The sequence below is a fragment of the Lissotriton vulgaris genome, chromosome 4_1, assembly GCF_964263255.1.
Source record: "Lissotriton vulgaris chromosome 4_1, aLisVul1.2, whole genome shotgun sequence".
NCBI classification, from domain to species: Eukaryota; Metazoa; Chordata; class Amphibia; order Caudata; family Salamandridae; genus Lissotriton; species Lissotriton vulgaris.
In genome coordinates this window covers 1515845484-1515867420 of record NC_141691.1, presented here as the reverse complement: position 1 = coordinate 1515867420, position 21937 = coordinate 1515845484, and the positions used below count along the sequence as shown (strand labels likewise).

Sequence of the window (21937 nt, the reverse complement as noted above, 5' to 3'; positions counted from 1 at the left end):
CTGTTAAGCTACATTAAGTGTCTTAACTCTGCCTTGTATATAAGGCCAAGCCCTTATCGCCACCACAACATAAAAAAAGTAACGTTATGGTGGCGAAAAGGGCTGGTAAATATGCTCCTTAGTCCCCTGTCTTGAAGTTAAAAACTTCATAAAATAAGGGGGCAGGGTAGGGATCTCCTGCACCCCTAGGCCCCATGAGGGGGTACCCAGAGGGACCCCCCACTGGGCCAAAATAGAAAAAAAAGCAAATGGTGCCGCATCCCGTGGGACTCACACTGAATCTTGGCCTACAAAAAAAAAAAAGGTGGCTGGCGACTCATTCTTTAATAATAGGCCCAGGCAGCTCACTCTCTGGACCACATTTCATAAGGGGAGGGACATACATGGAACCCCTCTCCGAGCCATTACAGGCCCTGCGAGCCCACCCCGGGATCAAAATGTGAAAAAAGGGGAGGGGGCCACGCAGCCCCTCTCTCCGACCCTTCAAAGGCCTTGGGGAGCCCACTATTGGATTAATTCAAGTAAAGGGAAGGAGGCCGCCAGGTCCCCCTGCCTGAGCCTTCAAAGGCCCCGGGGTGCCCACCCCTGGGGAAGGTATTTATATTAAAAGGGAGGAAGCCAAGCCCCGGGATACAGCAGTTTCGCTGCCCGCACCGGTGCAGGCAGGGAAACGTGTGAATGCTCCCGCCAGTTGGGAGCAGACTTTTGATAGGTTTCCCTGCCCGCACTAATGTGGGGAGGGATACAGATCAACAGAATTTTTCCCGCTTGGAGATAGCAGCATAAATAGCGGCACCTGCAGGCAGGAGCCATTCCAGCTCCCGCAGCATGCTGGGAGTCAGCTGGGGCTGTGGGGTCCCTGGGGCTCCCCCTGTGGCTTGAACATTGTGTATGGTGGGTGCCCTGGGTGGGCACCAAAGCACCCACCTATATTAAACATAGGCCCCGGCGATGGGGTCTTTGGGGCCAGAATAGGCTCTGGGAGGAGGACCCGCGAACCCCCTCCCCTTTAATAAAAAAGTGCCAAATTGCTCACAAACTCTGCCCATTTGGCCCCACACCTTCCAAGTTATTAATATGTCACAGTATTTCTCCCATTTTCAAGGCTGATGGACAGTGTATTTCTCTACAATTGCACGTTGAAAAACAATCTGAAAGTCTTGATGGAGGTGACTGGATACTTGATTTATTGGAGCACAATTTCTTCTACCGTGACTGTCCAAGACAAGTGAGTTATTTCTTGCTGTCTCCTGGTCTGAGGACAGAGTCCACGGTTCTCCCTTTTAATTGCTGCTGAGTATGCAAAGGTACCCAATCACCTACAAGCTCTGCCCATTTGGCCCCGCCCATTCCACATTACCAGTATGCAACAGCGTTCCTGTAATTTTCCAGGCTGATGGACAGTGTGTTTTCTTTACAATTACACGTTGAAAAGCGATCTGAAATCCATGATGGAGGTTAAAGAATCATTGATTTACTGGAGTGCAATCTCTTCTGTAGTAAATGTCCAAGACAAGTGGGTTCATTCTTCATGTTTCCTGGTCTGAGGGCAGAGTCCACGGTTCTCCATTTTAATTGATGTAGAGTATGCATAGGCACCAAATCACCTACAAGCTCCACCCTTTTAGCCCCACCCTATTCACGTTAGTAGTATGCAACGGCATTCCCACCATTTTTCAGGCTGATGAACAGTGTGTTTTCTCTACACTTGCATGTTGAAAAACAATCTCAAATCCTTAATGAAAGGGAATGCATCGTTGAATTAACGGTATGTTTTAATTTACATTTTCACCTAACTATAACGTCCCTTCAAACTTCGTTTTTTTCAGTGAATTTCTAAGGTTTTTATTTTAATTATAAAGTAAGATTCTATTACAATTCCTAACTATAACTTCACTTTAACCTTTGTTTTTTTCAGTGACTTTCTATGTTTTTTTAACATAAACTAAGATGTTCATCACTGTGCATTGCTTGGGACTGGGTGCCCCACCTCCACTACACATGGCCTACCACTCCAGGGGTCTTGTACTGGGCATGAGGTGGATCTTCAGAGCTATAGAACACCCCCCAAAACTTTTTTTTTAATTGCAACCGAGAGGACACCACCCCCAGCACAAGGCCCTTATAACTTATTTCGTACCCAAGTCCTAAGATGGCAGCTACAACTTGTCCTTCAGGTGGCGGCCAGCCAATCACAACACATGGGTGAGCTCAGGTATCCACATATCCGAGGCGGAGCCTCCGTGGTGTAAAATATACAATTTTTTTTGCACCTTAATATCTCAAAAATTACTGAGCTGATTTCCACCAAATCACAAAAAGCACTCTTTCTGGATCATGATAGATGTTTGGGCTTTAGCTGTTTCTAGATTTCCTATGGAAAAATGAAAGTGGAATAAACATTTTGGGACACCCTCTTTTTCTCAGCCCATGTCTGACGGATCACCCCAAAACTTTCCAGGAAGGAGCTGAGGTGAATCAGTCTTTTTCTAGAAAGTTTTGTGAAGATTCGCCAAATAGCACCAAAGTTCTAAGCTGACCAAAAATGCTTTTTCTGTGAAACATGATACTAACTATAACTACACAGTAGTAACTGCCACACAATATATATCCCTGATTCTAGGTGATATTTGGCCTGCCTCTGTTGCAATTAACTACCACAAGACCTACATAAAGAAAGGAGAATAATGCCAATGTCTGGGTTAGAAAGAAATAGGTAAGATTTTCTTTAAAGTATACTTCATTAACGACAAAATATTTTAGTTTTGTGGTTTTACAGAAAGAAACCTTGAGTTTGAGTATTTATTTTCACCTGATTGTTTATGTAATGCATCAGCTTTAACATAACTGGCCTGCTTTGCAGCTCCAACAACATAAGGAAAAGTAAAATATCTGACACTTCGCAAAACAACTTATTGCCGTATAGCGAGGCATGTTCTACACTAATTAATAATTCTTCCCTTGGAGACAGACCGCACAGGGAACTCACGTGCTACTCAGTTCTCTCCAAGGAAGGTAACTGCCACAGAGGGATGGCACCTGCTGTTGAGTTTCCTCTCAGCCTGTCCACCTGGGCGTAGGGCACTTTTGTAGTTCTTATATAATTCTCTAACACTAATTAATGCAGCTGTAGGAAATGCAAAAAACATTCCCTACCCGGCAACAAGGTCGAAAACACTTCCACATATTACAACAGATGCTGTAAAAGGAAAAGAGCTAAAAAGGAGGGGAGAGTGATCTACACAAGAAACAAGAAATTATAGGGTGAGGTACTGCAAATGCAGTGCAAGAGAAGAGGCGGGGAAAGACTGAGCAGTACAAGATGTGAGAAAAAGGAACAGGGGTGGGGGAAAGACTGAGCAGCACAAGGACCACTGCAGCCAGAATGAGAGCCTGGGATTGTTGGCAGACCCTGCCCTCTCCTGTATACATGATCCACAGCAGCTAATTCTGATGTTGTTCTGAGTGACATGGGCCGAGCAAAATGGGTTGCAGATGTCGAGTGTTGGTGAGGGTGGCCTCTGTGTTCCTGATTTAAAAACAAATACAAGGTTAAATGATAATTCATTGCTGTGTCCAGAGGGGCATGTTATTTACAACTACATGTAAAAGGTGGGATTCCTAGAAGACCTTTAGCCTGAGGTTTTCCCTCCTGCTGCACTACTAAGGTCTGTGTTTCCCCGACCTAGCTCTGTACATTTACCATGTACCCTTTGTCAAGCATAGGATTCCAGTTAACAAGTACTGGAACGTGACGCCCTTAGTTACACATGGTAAACGGGGCAGGGCCTCGGCGGGGGGGGGGGGGGGCTGACAGACGATGGAATACATGTTATTTGTTTATTTAATTATACATATTCCGTCTTCTGTCGACTTCAGCCCCTCCCACCCCGCCCCGCCCCACCGCGTTTACCTGTGCCCGCCGCAACTGCTAGTTACCCTTCTTGGGCTACATTACTTTTAGAGACACCCACCTTTTTCATCCCACTTATAGCTCTAGATTAAAGGTAAAGATGAAAGAAAGTGGTATCCTCCCCCTTATTACTTCAGAGAAAGTAAGGGCAAAACCCTACTGATGCCATACTGTGACACGTTATCATCATTGCCTATATTGAAATATGGAAACAACACCGAAGGAGAAACCTTTATCTAATATGTCTCCAGTTTTAAACGTTGCACAGTGCAGCTGTATGGAAAAACTTTTTTTTCTACAAACTGGCAACTCTGGTTCACAAAAAGTAACATTGGTCTATAACAGTCTTGCTTTGACTGGAGATTAAACTGGTACTTATATTAACCAACGAGTCTCTGCTTAATACAATTACACTTGATCATGTATTTCGTACTGTCTAGCTAGTCTTGTAAGCAATGGTTTAATGATAATAACTTGTTAGGTCTCGCCTACAGACAGTGTTAGTTCACGAACAGACTTATTGTATTGAATATAAACGTAGAGTGGGCTTTGTGAATGCCCCGGCTCTTGATTTGACTTTGTTCTTTCTAGCTCACTTCTCTGCTCATGATTCAATGACTTCCCATCATATTTTTGTGTTTGTTGAGTTTGTCTCACAAAGGGGCATTTTGATCTCACAGTGTTTTGATTGGATGGTATGCATCCTTACACTTCTGATACCAGACTTTGCATTGCATTGCATTCGGGTCTATTTTCTCTAATTCTATCTCTTACAGTCCCTCCACTCTTTTCTCACCCGCACATTCTTTATTAAAAAACAAGCCCCAGTGACTGCTTGCCCACTGACCACCTAATGCTGGCGGCAGCTCTATCATCATATGGACATCTTAAAATGTTTGTAAACCCCTCCAAGATGGTTTCTTATGCAAGTGCATGTCTGACAGCCATCATAGAATGCATTTTCTTATGCTTTTAAATAAATCATTCTAAGATGGCGACCATGTATGTGCACACAGGTGTGGCATCTTTATTTTGAATGGTTTTCCTTTATACCATGCAGTGGCCATTTTTAAATTACCTTTTATTGAAGCACAGGAAAAAACATTTCAAGATAAACACCTGAGGCCCTAATACACAAGCGCCCAGGGGCGTGATGTGTGTTTGTGCCTTCTTTATGCGCCCCCTGAGCACTTTTGTATTAAAAAAGGGTCCGCAGATGCTTGTGCAGCCCCTTTTGTAATACAGATTGCTTTGGTGCACATAAATCGCCACTGCTATCATTAGAGGCGTTCTCTCATTTGCATAGCGGTGTGGCCCCAGGCAAATGAGGGAATCGCTTTGCGTTGTGCTCATTCCGTAATACAGATGCGGGAGCAGAGGCAAACATGCCTTTAGAAGGTGCACTAAAAGTGTGCCACAAAAAGATGCCACACTTTTAGTGTCCCTTCTAAATGTAGCGCTCTGAAGGGGGTCCCATGAACCCCCCAGACATCCTGTTGCAGGCGGGTGCAGTAACTAACTGCCCCCACCTGCAAGTGGATCTCTAATCCATTTTAACTGTGGAGGCGGGTGCCACCTGCCCAGAGAAAACCGAAGCCGCTTTTAAAGAGATGTTCCATATTTCTTTTGAACGCACTGCCCCGAGGGCAGCGCATTCTTCCTATTAGTGTGCACTTTCCATGTTTGCATTGGGCACATCTTCTGGTGCTTCGTGGTGCAAACATGGAAAGTTCGTGGTATCTGTGGTGTCCATCCATCTGGTAAAAAAAAACAAGTATTATCAGAGCCATAGCTGTCACAGATGAGACCTATTGGCTTTGATAATGCATGTTTCCATATAGTGCTTGTTACAGCCATTTCTTGAATTTCTATGTTAAGCAAATATCAAGTGTTACTGCTACCAAATGTAAGGTCAATCAGTTTGTCAAGCTTGGGCGCAGGGAAGGTGCCAGCAGAGTTTTACCTCATGAACTTCAGGCCACACCTGATGTCAGCAAGAAGAGAAAGTGTCACCATCTAGTCTGTATTAAGCATGATATTAGCCATGCTTTTAATGTTAGAAGTATATTCATTTTATGTTGTATGCTATATGTGTATAATACAGGAAAAGTGTGGCTCACTGGTTAGAGGAGGCAGACCTGGAAGCAGAGGTCAGCCCAGGACCAGGGTTCAATTCCCGGCTCGGCGGGGTCTTGAGTCCTAAAATGTCCATGGACTCGACAATTCTCGCTCCAGTGCCTACTCGATTCACTAGTTCACACTCTGCGACTCTGGGCAATAGCTTGCCTAATCTCCACAACGGCCCCTCGCGGCGGGATGCCTGGCTTTCACCTTGCGGATACCCTGCCGGGGTTATCTCACAGGGGAATACCAGGACGGGTTCCCTAAGCAAGTGCTTAGAAACCGCTTGGTGATTTGCGCTATATAAATTCCTGTACATTTACATTTAAGCAGTTCTACCCAGGTAATGAGAACATGACAAAGGGGTCATTTGTACTATTTACTGATGCATAATATTGGTTACAATTTGCAACCAGTATTTCTGCCACCAGTAAATTATTTTAAGAATCGACCTGTGTACTAGTAGGTTGGCTCTTAAAATTCTAAATCGAAAGTGGTCTGAAGCTAACCTACCACATACTTATTAATAATGTTAGTCGCAAATTCCAACTCAATATGATTGGAGGCCATCACCATGATGGCGGTCCGCAGCGGCCAGCAGACAACCATGTCTGAGATTGGTTTTTAATAATGCTAACTTTTTAAAAAATGATACGTGTTTTCCTTAAAGAAGACAGTACTGCATTTAAAAAGAAACGAGGTGATGTCACTAAGTTTACTCCATCCTGTAGCGTATCCCCCATAGGCCCTCCACAAACACAAGCCTACAGCAGTTAGTCGTTTTATTCACCTGCTGACTCACATCAGCACAGTTACTTTGAAGCCGAAACTTAGCAGAAGACCACAGAGAAAAAAACAGGCAAGATAGGGGACTCAATGACGAGGGAACTGATGGGCCCATGTCTGGCACATACTAGCATAATACTTTTTAACTTGAGCTTCACAGCAGACAATAACAGTTCTGGGAACAATTTATAACAACGAAACCACAGGATACGCTTCTTCACTGAACCTTTGTTTAACAATGGTTGAGTGGCATAAGGGAAATGATCTGTTATTGGAAAGGTAGCAAGACATACCATTGTCATAATGTTGTTAGTAAATTATTTAAACACAAGCTATGCACTGCAGCTGTAAAAATCAAATAACTATCAGAAAAAAAAATCAAATGCAGTCTTTTTTCTTAATTCTTACGGAAATATAATGCACCTTAACAAGGTTGAATCAAAAGAAAGAAGGTGTTTCCTGAAATTCTCAGTTACATACATGGACAAGAACAAACTTTAACCTAATTCGCCGTAAATCTGTTGGGGGAATAACTATTTTCATCATAAAGAATCATCTTTCCATCATATTCCTTTTGTACGAGCATGACTTCTTCCCACTGACACACAGTGAATTAACTTTTGAATAATTTCGTGACTGGTGGATGAACAGATTGTGCATTACGCTGCCAGCATTTTTGCGTTTCGAACATTTCCACAAAGGTGTTAGAGCCACGTACTATCTCCATGCACATGTTTTTTTTCTGCACAACGCAGTATATATATATTTTTTTTTCATTCGTTGTGGACATTTGTTCCTACTGCAATTAGTGTCCTTTTCAAGATTTGTATCCTAATGTCATAACAACAACTATGTAACATCTTTTTCATAGCAGTTGTCTTCTTCTCACTACTGATTCCTGATTGTCCTTCATCAAATCATGCTCTACCTGTTGTTTGAAGATTTGGTGTTTCACAACGTTCAGATGATTGTGCTCTCAATGTTCCCGATATGTTTACATAACAAGGGAACACAAGAGTCGCCGGGGACCTTGGTTAAATACTGTTGTATAAAACAATGACCCCATGACATACGACTGCAACAATGCTACCAACCAAATGGCTATTAATTCCAAACACTAACCAAGAAAATGTTTTTTTTATAAAACCGTTGTATAGCGGCGCAGTGGGTGTGAGTGAAAAACGTCATTGATCTCTCATCGGTGATACACACATGTGACAATAGTAATCAAAAGTGCATATCTAAAAACAAGAATTGAACGGCCCACTCTTGGCTAATCAACAATATAGATAAGGGTCAGCGATTTCAGTCTATGTTTTGATCTCTAAGGAAATAACAAAATCTTCATCAGGACTCTAGATGTAACCGAACCCGAGAATCTTGTGTGAAAATGGACCTTGTTCTGAATAATGAACCCTTTGGTTGGTAGTATTGTTGCCTTCATTAGTCTAGGCACTATTATTTTGTATTACTCGATTTGTCTGAAGCAATTTGACATTCGGAGGTACCACAACACAGCCAGTTCTTCAATCTCTTCTCCAGACAGGCTTTCAGCAAAATGTACCGTGGGTATCACTGGTTCTGATTCAGGTGATGGAGCTGCTGGATACTAATTTCAATTCGTTTTGGATCATTAATTTTTCTATTTGTAAGTAGAATTCAAGGTATGCAGCTTGGGTGATGACAAAACACAAGCTCTTTCTCTTGAGTATTTATTACAATGAGCTGATGATTTACAATAACATGCTCTAAATGTTCTTTGATTGATTGACTGTGTACTGATTGTTTCAGCTTATGATTTAAGGTCTAGGGCCATTGTTTTCCATATCAAATGTGTCCTTTATGGCTTGGAAACTCATTTGTAAATCATGCTGTGTGTGCCGATGTTTTGATACACTCTTATAACTCAGGCAACTGGAGCATCACACTCTGGTTGCTATAACCTTCTTTCGGCAACTTCTCCTGTGAGTGTATTGGTAGAAACCAGTAGATGAAACTTTCTATTGGTTTAAACTGAAAGATACCATCACAATAGCTTCAACCACATTGCATTGTCAGCATTTAAGATCTGAGCTCTCTTGTTTTACCCATACACGCCACGACTCTGAAAGGTGCTTAATTTTATTACATCTAAGTTACATGATGGTGTTAAACCATAGATCTGATTGGATGGTGTGAGGATTGAAACTACTTGATCTAGTATTGTGTAACCGGTTCTATTTAAAATAGATTATATACACAAATAAACAAAGAAGTTTCCAATGTGCTCTTAAAGTGAAATTAGCATTTAAACAAGAAATACATGTAACCAAATAGAATCCCCATTGGTTGTCCTTGTTGATCAGTGAACTAAAGGAAAACAGGAAAACCTCTGATGTGGATCTAAAGGTTCATTACTCTGGTCAGATTGTGAATCCAATCTCTCAGTTATTTTCTAGTGTGTTTGTCCACATAAGTTCTTGTACAACAACTTACCATTTTTAAGTAAGTGACAGTGGACTAAACGATACTCATACCTTTTTCTGACGTATTCTTTGGCTGGCAAGATAGCTCAGTGATTTGAACAAGTGCTCCTGGTATGTGATGTTATTGCAGGTTATGGGCGCACAGTACTTAGAAAGGTCAGTGTGGTATAAAACAGTGTATACAAATAAGTTAATGTTGCTATCAATCTTTTGGGATCACTTACACTTTTTTTTATTAATTATGTTGCTGTTTATGTGATGTTTATTATGATTAACTTTTCACAAGGTATTTTAGATGTTTTGAACGAGGTTTCACAAATATTGTTTTTTTAGGTCGCATATCTGTGAAATCTTAATTTACAGCTTAGATTTGGGTGGATTCTAGCAATTTACCTTTTAACAGAGATCCCCAGAATATACAAGGAGATGTCATTTAAGTAACAGATTTCCATAACCCCATTACTCCATTATTACTCATGGGGATTGCTCTCATGGTGGCTCATTCACTGGAGCACATTTATGGCCATATTGTACATAGTGTCCTGGGGTGCAGTGGGCATTTGCACCTTTTGTTTGGCACTCCAGGGCACTTTGGTATTACAGCAGGGACTGCAGATGCTTAAGAGATCCCTTCTCTAACATGATTCACGTCACTGCAAAAATGTGAACCAGCGTGGTGACAAAGAGGCATTCCCTTGTTTCCATTGAGGCATGGCTGGCTTCATGCAATAGGCAACATTTTGAATGTGCTCCCACACCTGTTCACAAACGTGGGTGCAGAAGTATGAAAGCTGGCACCCTTATTCTGGGGTACCCCCAGGCATCCCTCCTGCAGGTGGGTGCAGTCACATACCGCTATCTCCTTGAAAGTGAGGCCAGATCTTCTACCTACGGTGAAAGGTGGGCAGGTGCGTTGAAACAGTTGGTCGGTCTTTTACTTATGTGCTGTGTCCCCAGTGCAGGAGTGAGTTTGTTATTGGACCGGAAACAGAATATTTGTTGTGATAGGGCGGGCTTTGCCCATCATCATTCAGCACATCCAGTTAAAGCTGCACATTGGAGCAGACCGGCACAGTGCACCTAATGTATAACACAACCCCTAGAAAAAAATGTGCATTAGAACATCTCTTACATTTTACTCTTTTCTCCTAACCAAAACTATGTTTTCTTGTGGAGAAGGCTCCTATCCTACACCTCAATGGAATGTGAGGGTCTTTCTTTGTTTTTCCAACCCTGACTGGAGATGCACTTACTCATCCCTTTTTATGAGTAGTTTTATGTGACAAATAACCAGCAAAACGTTTTTATTCATTAGATGCACAGGGCAAACCACTTTTAAAGTGTTTGTGAATATTCATAAGCCTATGCGTTTGTGGGTGTTCATTGCATGCAGCTTGTCCACTCACCACCCACCGTGATGCCCTCTTTTCCATCCCATCGGTAGACTTACGTATCCCAACAGGTCACCATGCTGGCGGATTAAATGCAGGGATATCCACATGCAGGCACAAATGCTCATTTTTTACAATGGTTTTCTTAGATTGCTACATGCTGTGATTTCTCCATAAGCCTAGATTTTCAAGATGCCCTCCCTATCTAAAAACATAAAAAAACATCTAAAACGTAGAAAATACAATTATTTGGTACGACTTTCCAATAAATAATTACTCAACCTGCTGAGCAGGAAATAATAGTGGTCCTACAATATAAAAGGATAACAATGGGAAAAGAGCAGATGCTGTTCAAGGACCCTGAACAAAAACGAATATTCTCTTTATCCTTTTGTAAAATCTCCATGGAAGTCACTTAATTGGCTATCCTGTCTCTTCAGGTTTCTTCTCCCGCTGGTGTTGTCGGTAGAGATTGTCTTATTTTGCCCAATTCACTGGAAAACATGTATCCCTGATGCGTAGACTAGCATCTATACATTACTGATACCTATAGAATTTTCCCAAGTCATAAAAGCGCATGAAGGCCTAAATCATATTCGATTTTTATGCATAGCCATGTTCCCATAAGGCTAATAATAGTGCGGATTCTCCGTATGGAACACAGTATGCACAGAAAGTTATATAAAGGTTAATTTGCAGAATTTTGCTTTCTATTTTTTTCCCTCACAATCCGGGCTTTAGCCGTACTTTGCCACATTTACTAGACAACGTGCGCATAGTCATTTTGTGTAACTTTAATCATGCAATAAGCATGGGAAGGTTATTTAACATTTCCACAAAGTTACTATTTTGTGTAAGTTCACCCATTCACTCCTAAGGCACTGCCACCAGAAACCTCATTTCCATGACCTTATTCCCACTTATGACTGCTAATATTTAGATATTTTGTATGTTTCTTTTATAATATTTATGATATCAGTTGTATTATGGTGCTTTTAAAAAAAATTAAATTAATTTTCAAAATAAGGGGTGCTGATTAATATTGATTAATCAATGTTATTAAAGATGATGGTTTTTACCTTGCTGTGTTTAATATAGTTTGCACTTTTATAGTTTTAAATTACCGAATGAAGTATTTTTGACTGACTGATTGACTGCTAATAACTATGCACGCCCTGTAAACCTTTTACAAACGTAAATTCTATGTGCACATATTCTCATTTTGTGAGTCAGGATCTGGGATTTCCTAGCAGAGATGCCATTGTCTTTGCATGTAACTTCTCTTCTGTACACAGATTAAGTGCAGCATAGATGTAGGTTAGGCACTTAAAGCTAAAGCTAGATACCTGGCTTCGGCTTAGCTCGAGGTCCCCTTCGAGCTTAAAAAGATTGAGCTTTCGTGTAGTTTTTGGCAGCCATCCACACTCTGTCCTCGTTCACAAAGAATCAGAAACAAAGCATTGACATTTGATGTAAAAAAAAGAAGCGAGACAGACATAGCTCATCTAGTATTTGAATTGGACAATGCAAAACTAGATAATGTGGGATGAATCCTGGCTTCCCCACTTCACCGACTGTGTGATCCAAGGTAAATATTTTTTTTCGCGAAGTCTCCTATTTCTTCCTCAAAACCTATTGCTATCACTGTCAATAAATGCCTCTCAATCCAGTGATACAATCTGTTGTACTAAGTTGGAAGACTTCAGCGTGCTAACGAAATACATTTTATTTTATTTGAAGAGACTTTATCATAATTTTTTATGATATTTGCAGCTTGATTTGCATGCCAAATATTTTCAAGTTTTGACTAGTGCACTGCCTCTTGGAGCCACGCCAGACTCTTGACTCGGCGCTGACTCAGGGTTGGCTCACGCAACCCTGGTGTAGAGGGAACATTACGTTTATGTGGTATACAAGGTTTGTACACTTGCATACTTAAAATATGTTCACGGTCCCAACTAAGCCTTGTGTCCAAAGCCATTGTTGATTGCTCACACGTCTTTATTTTACTGTAAGCACACTAAGGGCCTCGTTATGGCGGGTTTAACACAGCTTGTTAAGAAAGTTTCTGCACAAACAGTATGATGACTTATACTATATCACCACATCGAATGAAGCTGCACTATTTTCCGTGGACGAATCCTTTAGGTCAAATCTAGCACACCATGGGCCTCCTTCAAGCCTTCTTGCTGCTCTGTTGTACACCAATGTGAAAGGGCAGGAATGCACAGTATTTATAAAATACGGTGCCTTCTGCTCTGCCGCACAATTTGCCGTCTAGCTCCAATGTAGGCAATCTTGCACATGGTGCAAGGGTGCCTCAGTTGCAGGCAGGATTGTTTTTGTGCAGAAAGGGGCACCTTCCAGCACAAAACAACCCAGAGAGGTGATTTTCTCAATGCAGCACACATGAAAAGAGAAAAAAAGTGAGGAAAAAGGAAAATATTTCTCCTTGTTACGCCTGCTCTGGGGAGGCGTTAGGTTTTGGCGCTGCCCCCGGATCACGTGATTAGGTAAATCTGGGGTAGAGTCAAAATCCAAGGGTGTTTTGTTTGGGAAAACCCACCGCAACGCTCATGCTTTGTTTTACTCCATATCTATGAGGCCATGGAAAGGGAAACATCCTTTACAACGCACCTTTTACCACGCAGTGCCTTTACATTGCAACTTTTACAACGCAAACCATTACAACGCATTGCGCTGGGGGGCGCTCTAGGATAGGGAATAGATTTAATTTACTATCCAACACCTTCCCTACTATCCACAGGGACTGGAGTTGGAATAGTAAATTAAACTATTCACTATCCAGCACCCCTTAACACATGCGTTGTAAAGGCATGTGTTGTAAAACTTGCGATGTAAAAGCATGAGATGTAAGAGCATCCGTTGTGATGTCATACATCCCCATGGAAAGCCAGGCAGAATGACTTTGCGTCGCCTCATAGAAATGATTGAGAGGCTTGCGCCAAAAGAGCGTTAAAAAGTGACGCTCTGGCAGCACAAGCCTCTCATAAATAAGTCCTGTGTCCCCAAAAAAGGGCTTAGAATTACAGATGCATACGAGAAGTCATTGTGGTAGCTCTGATTTCCACGTTATTTCCCATTGTTAGGATCCAATTGGGGATTCGATTGTAATCGCCTTGAAATACTGCACCACTGTATCACCTATCCCCTTGGTAGCTAGTCATTAGACATGCAGTTTTACGTCATGTGTAATATCTTGGTACCGGTCCCATTTGCAACAAGGCCTAAGTTCACAAAAGTATACAATTTATACTTAACATCAACACCATTAACATTCTATGACCGATTCCTGTGTAACACTATTTGTTTACCAAGGACTTGACCTCCTCCTTCTGATTGTACAATGTCTGCAAAGTTTTTGTGATTTTGTTTTAGAGGTGTATATTACTACAGTATTTAGTCCACATACTGCACTTCTCCTCTCATTACAGTTTACCTGTGATTCTTGTTTGCAGCCCATGGGATCAGAACGCATGGAGATGCGCAAGCGGCAGATGTCAGCCTACCAAGAGACAGGCGGCTCTGCACAGGCACAGCAAGGACTGAACCGTGGATCCAATGCCTGCTGCTTCTGCTGGTGCTGCTGCTGTAGTTGTTCGTGGTAAGTGTTGAAATCTCTTTTCTACTGTATCAAGTGTGATCTCCTTTTTGTGGGACAACAAAAAGTAGCCAAAGTTTCATGCAAGAAGTACTTAAAAACTGTCTTTATCCAACTTCAACGATACTACCCCGATGCAAGACATACAGGAGATCAGGCACCTTCATAAAGCCCTTGCTAAGAATGAGAATGACTAGGTGAGAATTCAAGAATGGCCCTTTCTACTAAAAGTGGGGTTTAAAACTGTTTTTTTTAAAGAGATTTAGCCAAGCATTTTTTGTAAAAAAAACAGAAATTGAACATTAAGATATTAAGGACCTGATTAAAAATTGGTTAGTTAAGAAAAAACCACAGGTGTAGGAAAGAAATATTAAATTCGGATGGAATTCGCATGGGGAGTTTTCTTCCAGAAATAGATTTAATGGTTGGGAAATTTCCACACATGGAGTTTCCCAAAATTTAGCCCGGTATCCTAAAGCAGGAGGAGTTTCCGTCATCACACAACTTTAAATCAAGCCATAAGTACCAAAGTTTTTACTATATGTAAAAGAAAAACACATTCCCACATTCTATCTAACCCAGAGGCGCAACTGGAGTGAAATGGGGGAGGGGGTCGGCGGCTAATAAAAATTTTGGTGGGGGGTCTAATTCTTCCAACAATCGGCAGAGTGGAGATGCAGGGGTTCTAAGAAGGGGTTAAAGGACAACAAAGCCTCATTACCAAGTAAATGGTCTTTTAAAGACCTGCTAAGTACTCGGGATGTGGCTGTTTGTGCCCGGGAAGCTGTCTCAGCCCGGACTGACACACAAGACTTTGAGCCCAATGGCCGTTGCGCACCTGATCGTACATCACTACTGTGCTTAATTTGTAAAGCAATAAGTTCCAGGGCCAAACCTTTTCTTCAGAACCCGTGCACAGCACTACCGAATTCCCAGGGTACTGAATGCTAAGTCAGTTATTCCTGAGGACGGTGTTAAGCATTTAATACACTAGGACGCAAAATTCCATAATTTCTTCGTAAATCAAGCTATACAGGAATATATTCTATATCATAGCGATAAGTTCCCTGGATTGTTCCTCAATTTAGAGGGGAGGTCACACACATCTTTCTTACAAGTGTTCTATGAAATATTATGGACAAACAACACACTGGATAGATGTGTGTTTAATTTATATATGTATTTTGGTTTTCTTGTACCCCGAATAATTCTGTGTTTGTAATATAATATACACAAAATGAATGTCACATCATGATTTTTGTACGCCTGTTCTTTTGTTTTTGTTTTGTTACATTGTTGATCAAAGTTTACCTTGATTAACTCATGATTTAGTTTAATGCGGCACATTCAACAGATGCTTAAATAGTGATCATTAAATCTAATTAGTCTTGTAAAGAATCCCCTTGTAGGCCATCTACTTTAGTTGGATACCAAGGCTGTAAAAAGTTGCACCAGGACAAGTGAAATTATGTATGAATGTGTTGTTTGTTCAAATTAAATTGCTTTTTCTTGTATCTAAGATGTTCTTTATCCACGTCATGGAAGACAGCCAAGTGGAATGCATCAATTCTATTACCAGCTTGTAGTTGGAGACAAAAGGTTGATTTCAAAGATAAGCATGTGTTTTCTATTGCATCAGTGTTGATCCCCAAATCACTTGCTTTTCTTACTATATAATTAGGGTCATGATCTGTTCTGGTCTGGTTTTCTAGTAGATCGATATCTGAAAGATCTTGGATGGAGAGTTCTGATAGTTTTGCATTAGGTTGAGTCCTCCACTATTGTGAGTTGATTTCTCCACTGTTTACTGGACGTTTTTCTCCTGATTAATATTGGCAGGTTTGACCTGCTAAAATGTATACACAGGATGCGCTTTTATGTGTGTTACCAGGTATGGTGATAGCCCCAATATTCTTAATTCTGATCTGTGGCAACATGAGTTGCAGCATATTTCGGAAGTTATTGGGCTACTCGTAAGGAGAGCCTGAATGAACTAGGTATGCTAGAAGCCTACAAACAGTGTGATATTTATGGTTCAGCAGACTACTGGGGAAAAAGTTTTTATCTTTTGCAATTGGATATTCCTTGGCTACATCAAAGAATCGCAATATAGTGAAAGCCAAAACATGGGTTTAGTTTTAACTTAGAACATCTTTGAACCAACATAACGAATTTACTGTGGTTTATTGCAACATCCACTGAGTACATGTCTATTTATATGTAATATTTCAAGGTTTCCTATTTCCAGGTTAGATTAAATATTTTGGTAACCACATTATATATTGGTAACAGGAGCATTATATGGTTGTACTAATAGCTTCTGAAAACTCATGTTGAGATTCACTAAACTCAACTAGTTTTAAAAAGGGCTTAAACATACTTCATTTAAAGTTACAACATCCATAATGTTTTGGGGGTTCACCTATATCTCCTATCCCTATGAACATGGACACAAATCCCCTCAACTAATTAAAGGCCTGCAAAATTTAAGATACAGGGCCTTATGTACAAAGCCATGTTCCAGTTCTGAAGTCTATGGTTCACAAAATCATTTGGTTTGTGTCCACAAAATGGCTTTTCGAATGTACTAAAACAAGTATGTAATTTAGTAACAGGTTATCAATTAGCGAAATGGGTTTAAAAAGGCCTAATCAATCAATATTTGGAAGGGTGTGTTTGTGGTGACCCGTCTTATTAGAATTATGGCATTTATCAATTCTTTGCAATAGAAATCCAGTCGCAAAGCATTGAAAAGTTGCTGAGTTCCGAGTTTAGATGGGAGCACATTTGCAAAAGGGAAGGGGTATCTTTAGCCCCGCTTTGCCTTACCGAATGTAAAAAAGTCTTTTGGGGCATAGGTAGAAGTCCATTGGACCACTGCCAAATCGTAAACATAGAAAAACAACATTTCCTCTTAACAGCAACCTTGCTTTCTTTAAGGAAAACAGCAGCTTTAAAAACATTGTTTTATTTAAATGCAATCAGAGATGCTTTAAAAAGAAGATGTTTTATTTAAATGCAATCACAGACATGGTGGTCTGATGACCCCAGCAGGCCACTATCCTGGTGATGACATCCAGTCAAAGTGAGTCAAAATTTGCAAACTTCTTCATGAATAATGATAAGATAGGTCAGATTCCGACTCACTAATATTTGGATTTCTATGACACTGCCTTTTAGTAAATAAGTCAGTTTGAAAAATTATTTTCCATTCACATATAGTCGGTAATTTTATTTACGACCACTTTTTACAAATGAAAATTTCATACACCAGGCACTTTGGGCCAGATTTATCAAATTGTTGTATGCTGCTTTGCTTGGCTCTGAGGTGCCTGGTAAATCTGAAGTAATGCAAGGCAGTGCAAATAACTGGTTTGTTTATTCTCCCTCAAGGAGGCTTTCCATCGATGGGGTGTGGGTATTCCCACACATGCACCAATGGATTTTGACACATTTCCAGATTTACCAAGAGTGGTAGACCAGGGAATGTGGCAAAATGCTACCCCTTCCCACGTGAGATGTAACAAAGCTAAATATCTTTATTTATCCTAGTTCTTTCCTCTTTCTTTTTTGTATTTTTTTGTATTGAACAACTCCAAATATTGCATAAAAAGTAATAGAAATATACATATACATCGGTATCAAATATTTAAAAAGGCCTTCATAATAAATAAAGTTAATTAGAATAAGCGATTCCTTGTTCTGTTAACACATACCAAGATGACAAAAGTATATACGTTAATATAATAGGAACAGTTCATCTTTAAACATTTCTTACATCCCTGCTACAGGCCGCAATTGGAGACCAAATCTTAATGCCAAGTATTCTAGAATTTCTCCGTCTTGCCGCATAGATGGCTTTTTCTTGATTATAGACCCCCAAAGATTGAGTTAGCCACATCTGAAAACTTGGGGAATCCGCGTCGTTCCAGCGGGCTGCCAATATTATTCTACAAACTGCTGTACCTAGGAATAGACATGATTGTTCTTCAGTGCTAAGCCCAAGAGTGCTATCATATCCAAGAATAAAAAGAGTGGGCGATTCCGCCACTTTATGGCCAAACACTTCCTCCCAAAATTCTGTATACATTTTTTTTCAATGGTGTTAATTTAGCACATTTATAAAACATGTGTAATAGGGTGGCAGGACCTACTCCACATCTTGGACACGCATCATTTATTCTTTTACCCCATGCATGTAGCTTAGCGGGGGTGTAGTATAAATCATAGATAGTCTTGTATAACTGGGCTTTTAGATTGGAAGATAGGAGTAATTGCGATGTTAACAGCAGGTACATATCAATATCAACACTGGGATGAGCAAGTTTGCCTGCCCATGATGAATCTATATGTTCCAAATCATCTTTAACCCCTTCACTGTGAGGTGTTTTCCCCCCGCTGTGCGGGGGGGGGGGGCGCGAGCGGGCGGCTGTGCTTGTGACGAGCTCAGTTCGTCATGAGGCACAGTGGAGCTGCACTCATGACGAGCTGAGCTCATCACAACCACAACCGTTTTGGAACGTTCAGCACAGCGGGGAAATTATCCCCGCGTGCGAAAGTTCCAACGGCCGTGACGAGCTCAGCTCGTCATGAGTGCAGCTCAACCCTGCCTCATGACGAGCTGAGCTCGTCATGAGCACTCAACGGGTTAAGTCATTCCAGGAGCAGATCATAGATTGTTCCAATTCTTGTCGAATTTTTACCTATAGTATCAAGGAAGGGCATATTTTCAAGTGTAATTCTTGGAATTTTAAAATTAAGAATAGTATTAACTTGGAGGAACTTAAAATAATCAATATTAGGGATTGCAAAGTTTGTCTGGAGGTTCAGAAACCTAGTGTCTGAATCACCACCTAAGAAGTCCTACACTGTGGTAATCCCCATACTTTCCCATTTTTTGCAATATCATTGTTAGCTTGTGTTGGCAATAACGAGGAGTGCCACAAGGGGGTATATCTTAAATGTTGGGATTGCCCTATGTCTAGAAGCCTTCTTCCATATTTTCCATGCACTTGTAATGATTTTGAACTTAACTTTTTTCTAATAGCTTGGTTCTAGTTGTTTCAGCAAAAGTCCCTGTGCTTTTTTTCCAATTGCTAATTCATAAATAGATGGTATTTCAGTGCTCTGTGTGCTCTCAGTGGGCGAAATTGTATTAAATAGCGGTGCCATTTGATGGAGAAGAGCAGCCCAGAGGTATAACATCAGATTAAGAATTGCTAAGCCACCGCTGTGTTGAGGTAAAGGATATTTCATAGCCCTCCTGATTTTTCCGTATTGCCAAAAAAACATAGACATTTGTGATTCAATGTATTTGATGATATTATCTTCTATAATTAGAGGGATAGCTCGAAACAGCTATAGTAGCCTGGGAAGTATATTCATGTTTAGAAAGTTTCCCTTACCAATGATTGACAGATGTGGGCTATTAACTCTAGTAAGGTCTTCTGTTATAACCCTCATTAGGGGTTCGTAGTTAAGCTTATTAATATTTTCAACCTTTGGAGATACACATATTTCAAGATATGTGGCTTTATCTCCTTTTCTAGAATCAACATATTCAATATTATCGGTGCTTAGAACCACGGTTTTATCTCTATTAAGTGAGTATCCAGAATAGTAACCAAATGATTGGGTAATGATTTCTATTTCTGCAATTGCCTCAGCGGGGTTTGGTGTTAATACTGGCACATCATCGGCGTAGGCAAGTATCTTGGATTCATATGCACCAACAATGATTGGTTTTATTTCCCTGCATTCTATTAGTTTTAAAATCAAAGGGTTAATGTACATGGCAAACAATATCGGGGAACAGGAACATCCCTACCTTGTATCTCTTGATATTTTAATTGTACTGGATTTGATACCCATCACTTGGAGCTTGGCCCTTGGGTCTTAATGCATTGCTCTGATTGATTTCGCAAATCCGGGCCCAAAATTATTAAGCTCCAGCACTCCCCATAGAAAAGCCCATGACACTCGATCAAAAGTTTTCTCAGCATCCAGGAGGATCATCGTCATCCGGCCCCCCCAGTCCCGGACATGATATCAAAAAGGAAGATGACTCTACGGGTATGATCCGTTGTGCCCTTGCCGAGAATGAAACCATGTTGCCAGGGGGAGACCAGATGTTCGACGACCCTCCCGAGCCGATTAGCCAAGATCTTTGCATAGAGCTTCGAATCAGAGTTGATCAATGAGATTGGGCGATATGCTGATGGAAGCTCAGTAGGTTTGCCCTTTTTAGGGAAAATAATTATGTTCGTTTCCTTCCATGATTCTGGTGGGGTGTCACTAGACTGTATGCCAACAAACGGATCCAGTAAAAAAGGTATTATTTGCCCTCCTAGTATTCTATATAATTCTAAAGGAATTTTATCGGGGCCTGCATCCTTTCCTGAGGCCAGACTGGATAAGGCTAATTGCAGCTTGGTGACAGTGATCTCTTTTTCCAGATCCTCTCTAGTTAGAGTACCAATGGCCTTACACAACCCAGTGTCAGTTAGAAATTCCCTTTGACATTCTCTGATTTCATTAAAATCAGTTATGCCGTTGCTTTGATAGAGCTTTTGATAATACTGCCGAAATACTTCAACAATATCCCCTGGTTTTGCATATTCCTGACCTTCTATCTTGATAGCGGTGATCGTATTATAAGAAATCTTCTGACGAGTACGCAGGGCCAGCTTCTTGCCCGCCCTCTCCCCATTTTCGTAAATATTATTTTAGTGTGACTGAAAAGTTTCTGCTGCTTTCTGGGTCAGCCCGTTATTAAGCTCTGTTTTAAGAACCAACATTCGGTGCATGGATTGTTTCCCATCTTCACCCAGAGCTATTGACGCGTTATGTTCTTCCTCCAGGCAAACCAGATCTTGCATCAATAGGTAGTTAGCCTTTTCTTGTTGTTTTTTACATTCAGCCACATACCTAATTGTCTCTCCCCTGAGGGAAGCTTTAAGACAGTTCCACACAACCCCCCTAAATGCACTACATTGATTAATATCAAAGAATCCCTGTGTCCAAGTAGTTATATGGTTTATATAGTCTCTGTTAACCAAAAGTTTTCTATCAAATATCCAGTTTGAACGTTGCCTGTTAAAATTAGCTATATTGATTGTAAGGATCAAAGAATTATGATCAGAGATTGTCTTCGGGCATTTAATAAGGTCTGCTTGAATAGAGTGGTCTCTTGATATTAACATATAATCGATTCTAACGTGTTTATTATGGGGGTTTGAGAAATATGTATACAGGGGGTCAGATTGATTTTTAACATCCCAAATATCTATAAGATCATAGCTATCGCTAAGGTGACTAATAGCTCTAAATACCTTAGTTTTGCGGCCTGAGTATAGATCCTGCCTCTGCCTTCTACATGTGGGCCCCAGGAAATATTAAAATCACCACAGAATATGAGCGTTCTTGGCCAAGAGGCGAGCTCAAATTCTAAATCTTCAAATATTTGTAGGTCATCCTGGTTGGTGCCATAAACTGAGCAGATAGTGATACCCAGTTCCAGTTCTATAATAGCCCACCCTCCGTGAGTGTTCACTGCCTTACGTGTTAATAGGTCCCTTTTATCCGCAGGCAGGTGAGTCTCTTGGAGGCAGATTATATCAAAAGAGTTTTGTTTAATTAT

General features: G+C 40.8%; 1 protein-coding gene across 2 annotated transcripts in view; it reads left to right on the top strand.

The window, feature by feature from the left end:
- The window catches only part of RGS20 (regulator of G protein signaling 20), a 379831-nt gene that overhangs the window by 267277 nt on the left and 90617 nt on the right, over positions 1 to 21937 (top strand). For both annotated transcript variants that reach the window (XM_086966962.1, XM_086966963.1), the window contains exon 2: positions 14156 to 14301. In XM_086966962.1, coding sequence (XP_086823088.1) covers positions 14156 to 14301 — 146 coding nt within the window. The remainder of the gene's footprint in view (positions 1 to 14155; positions 14302 to 21937) is intronic.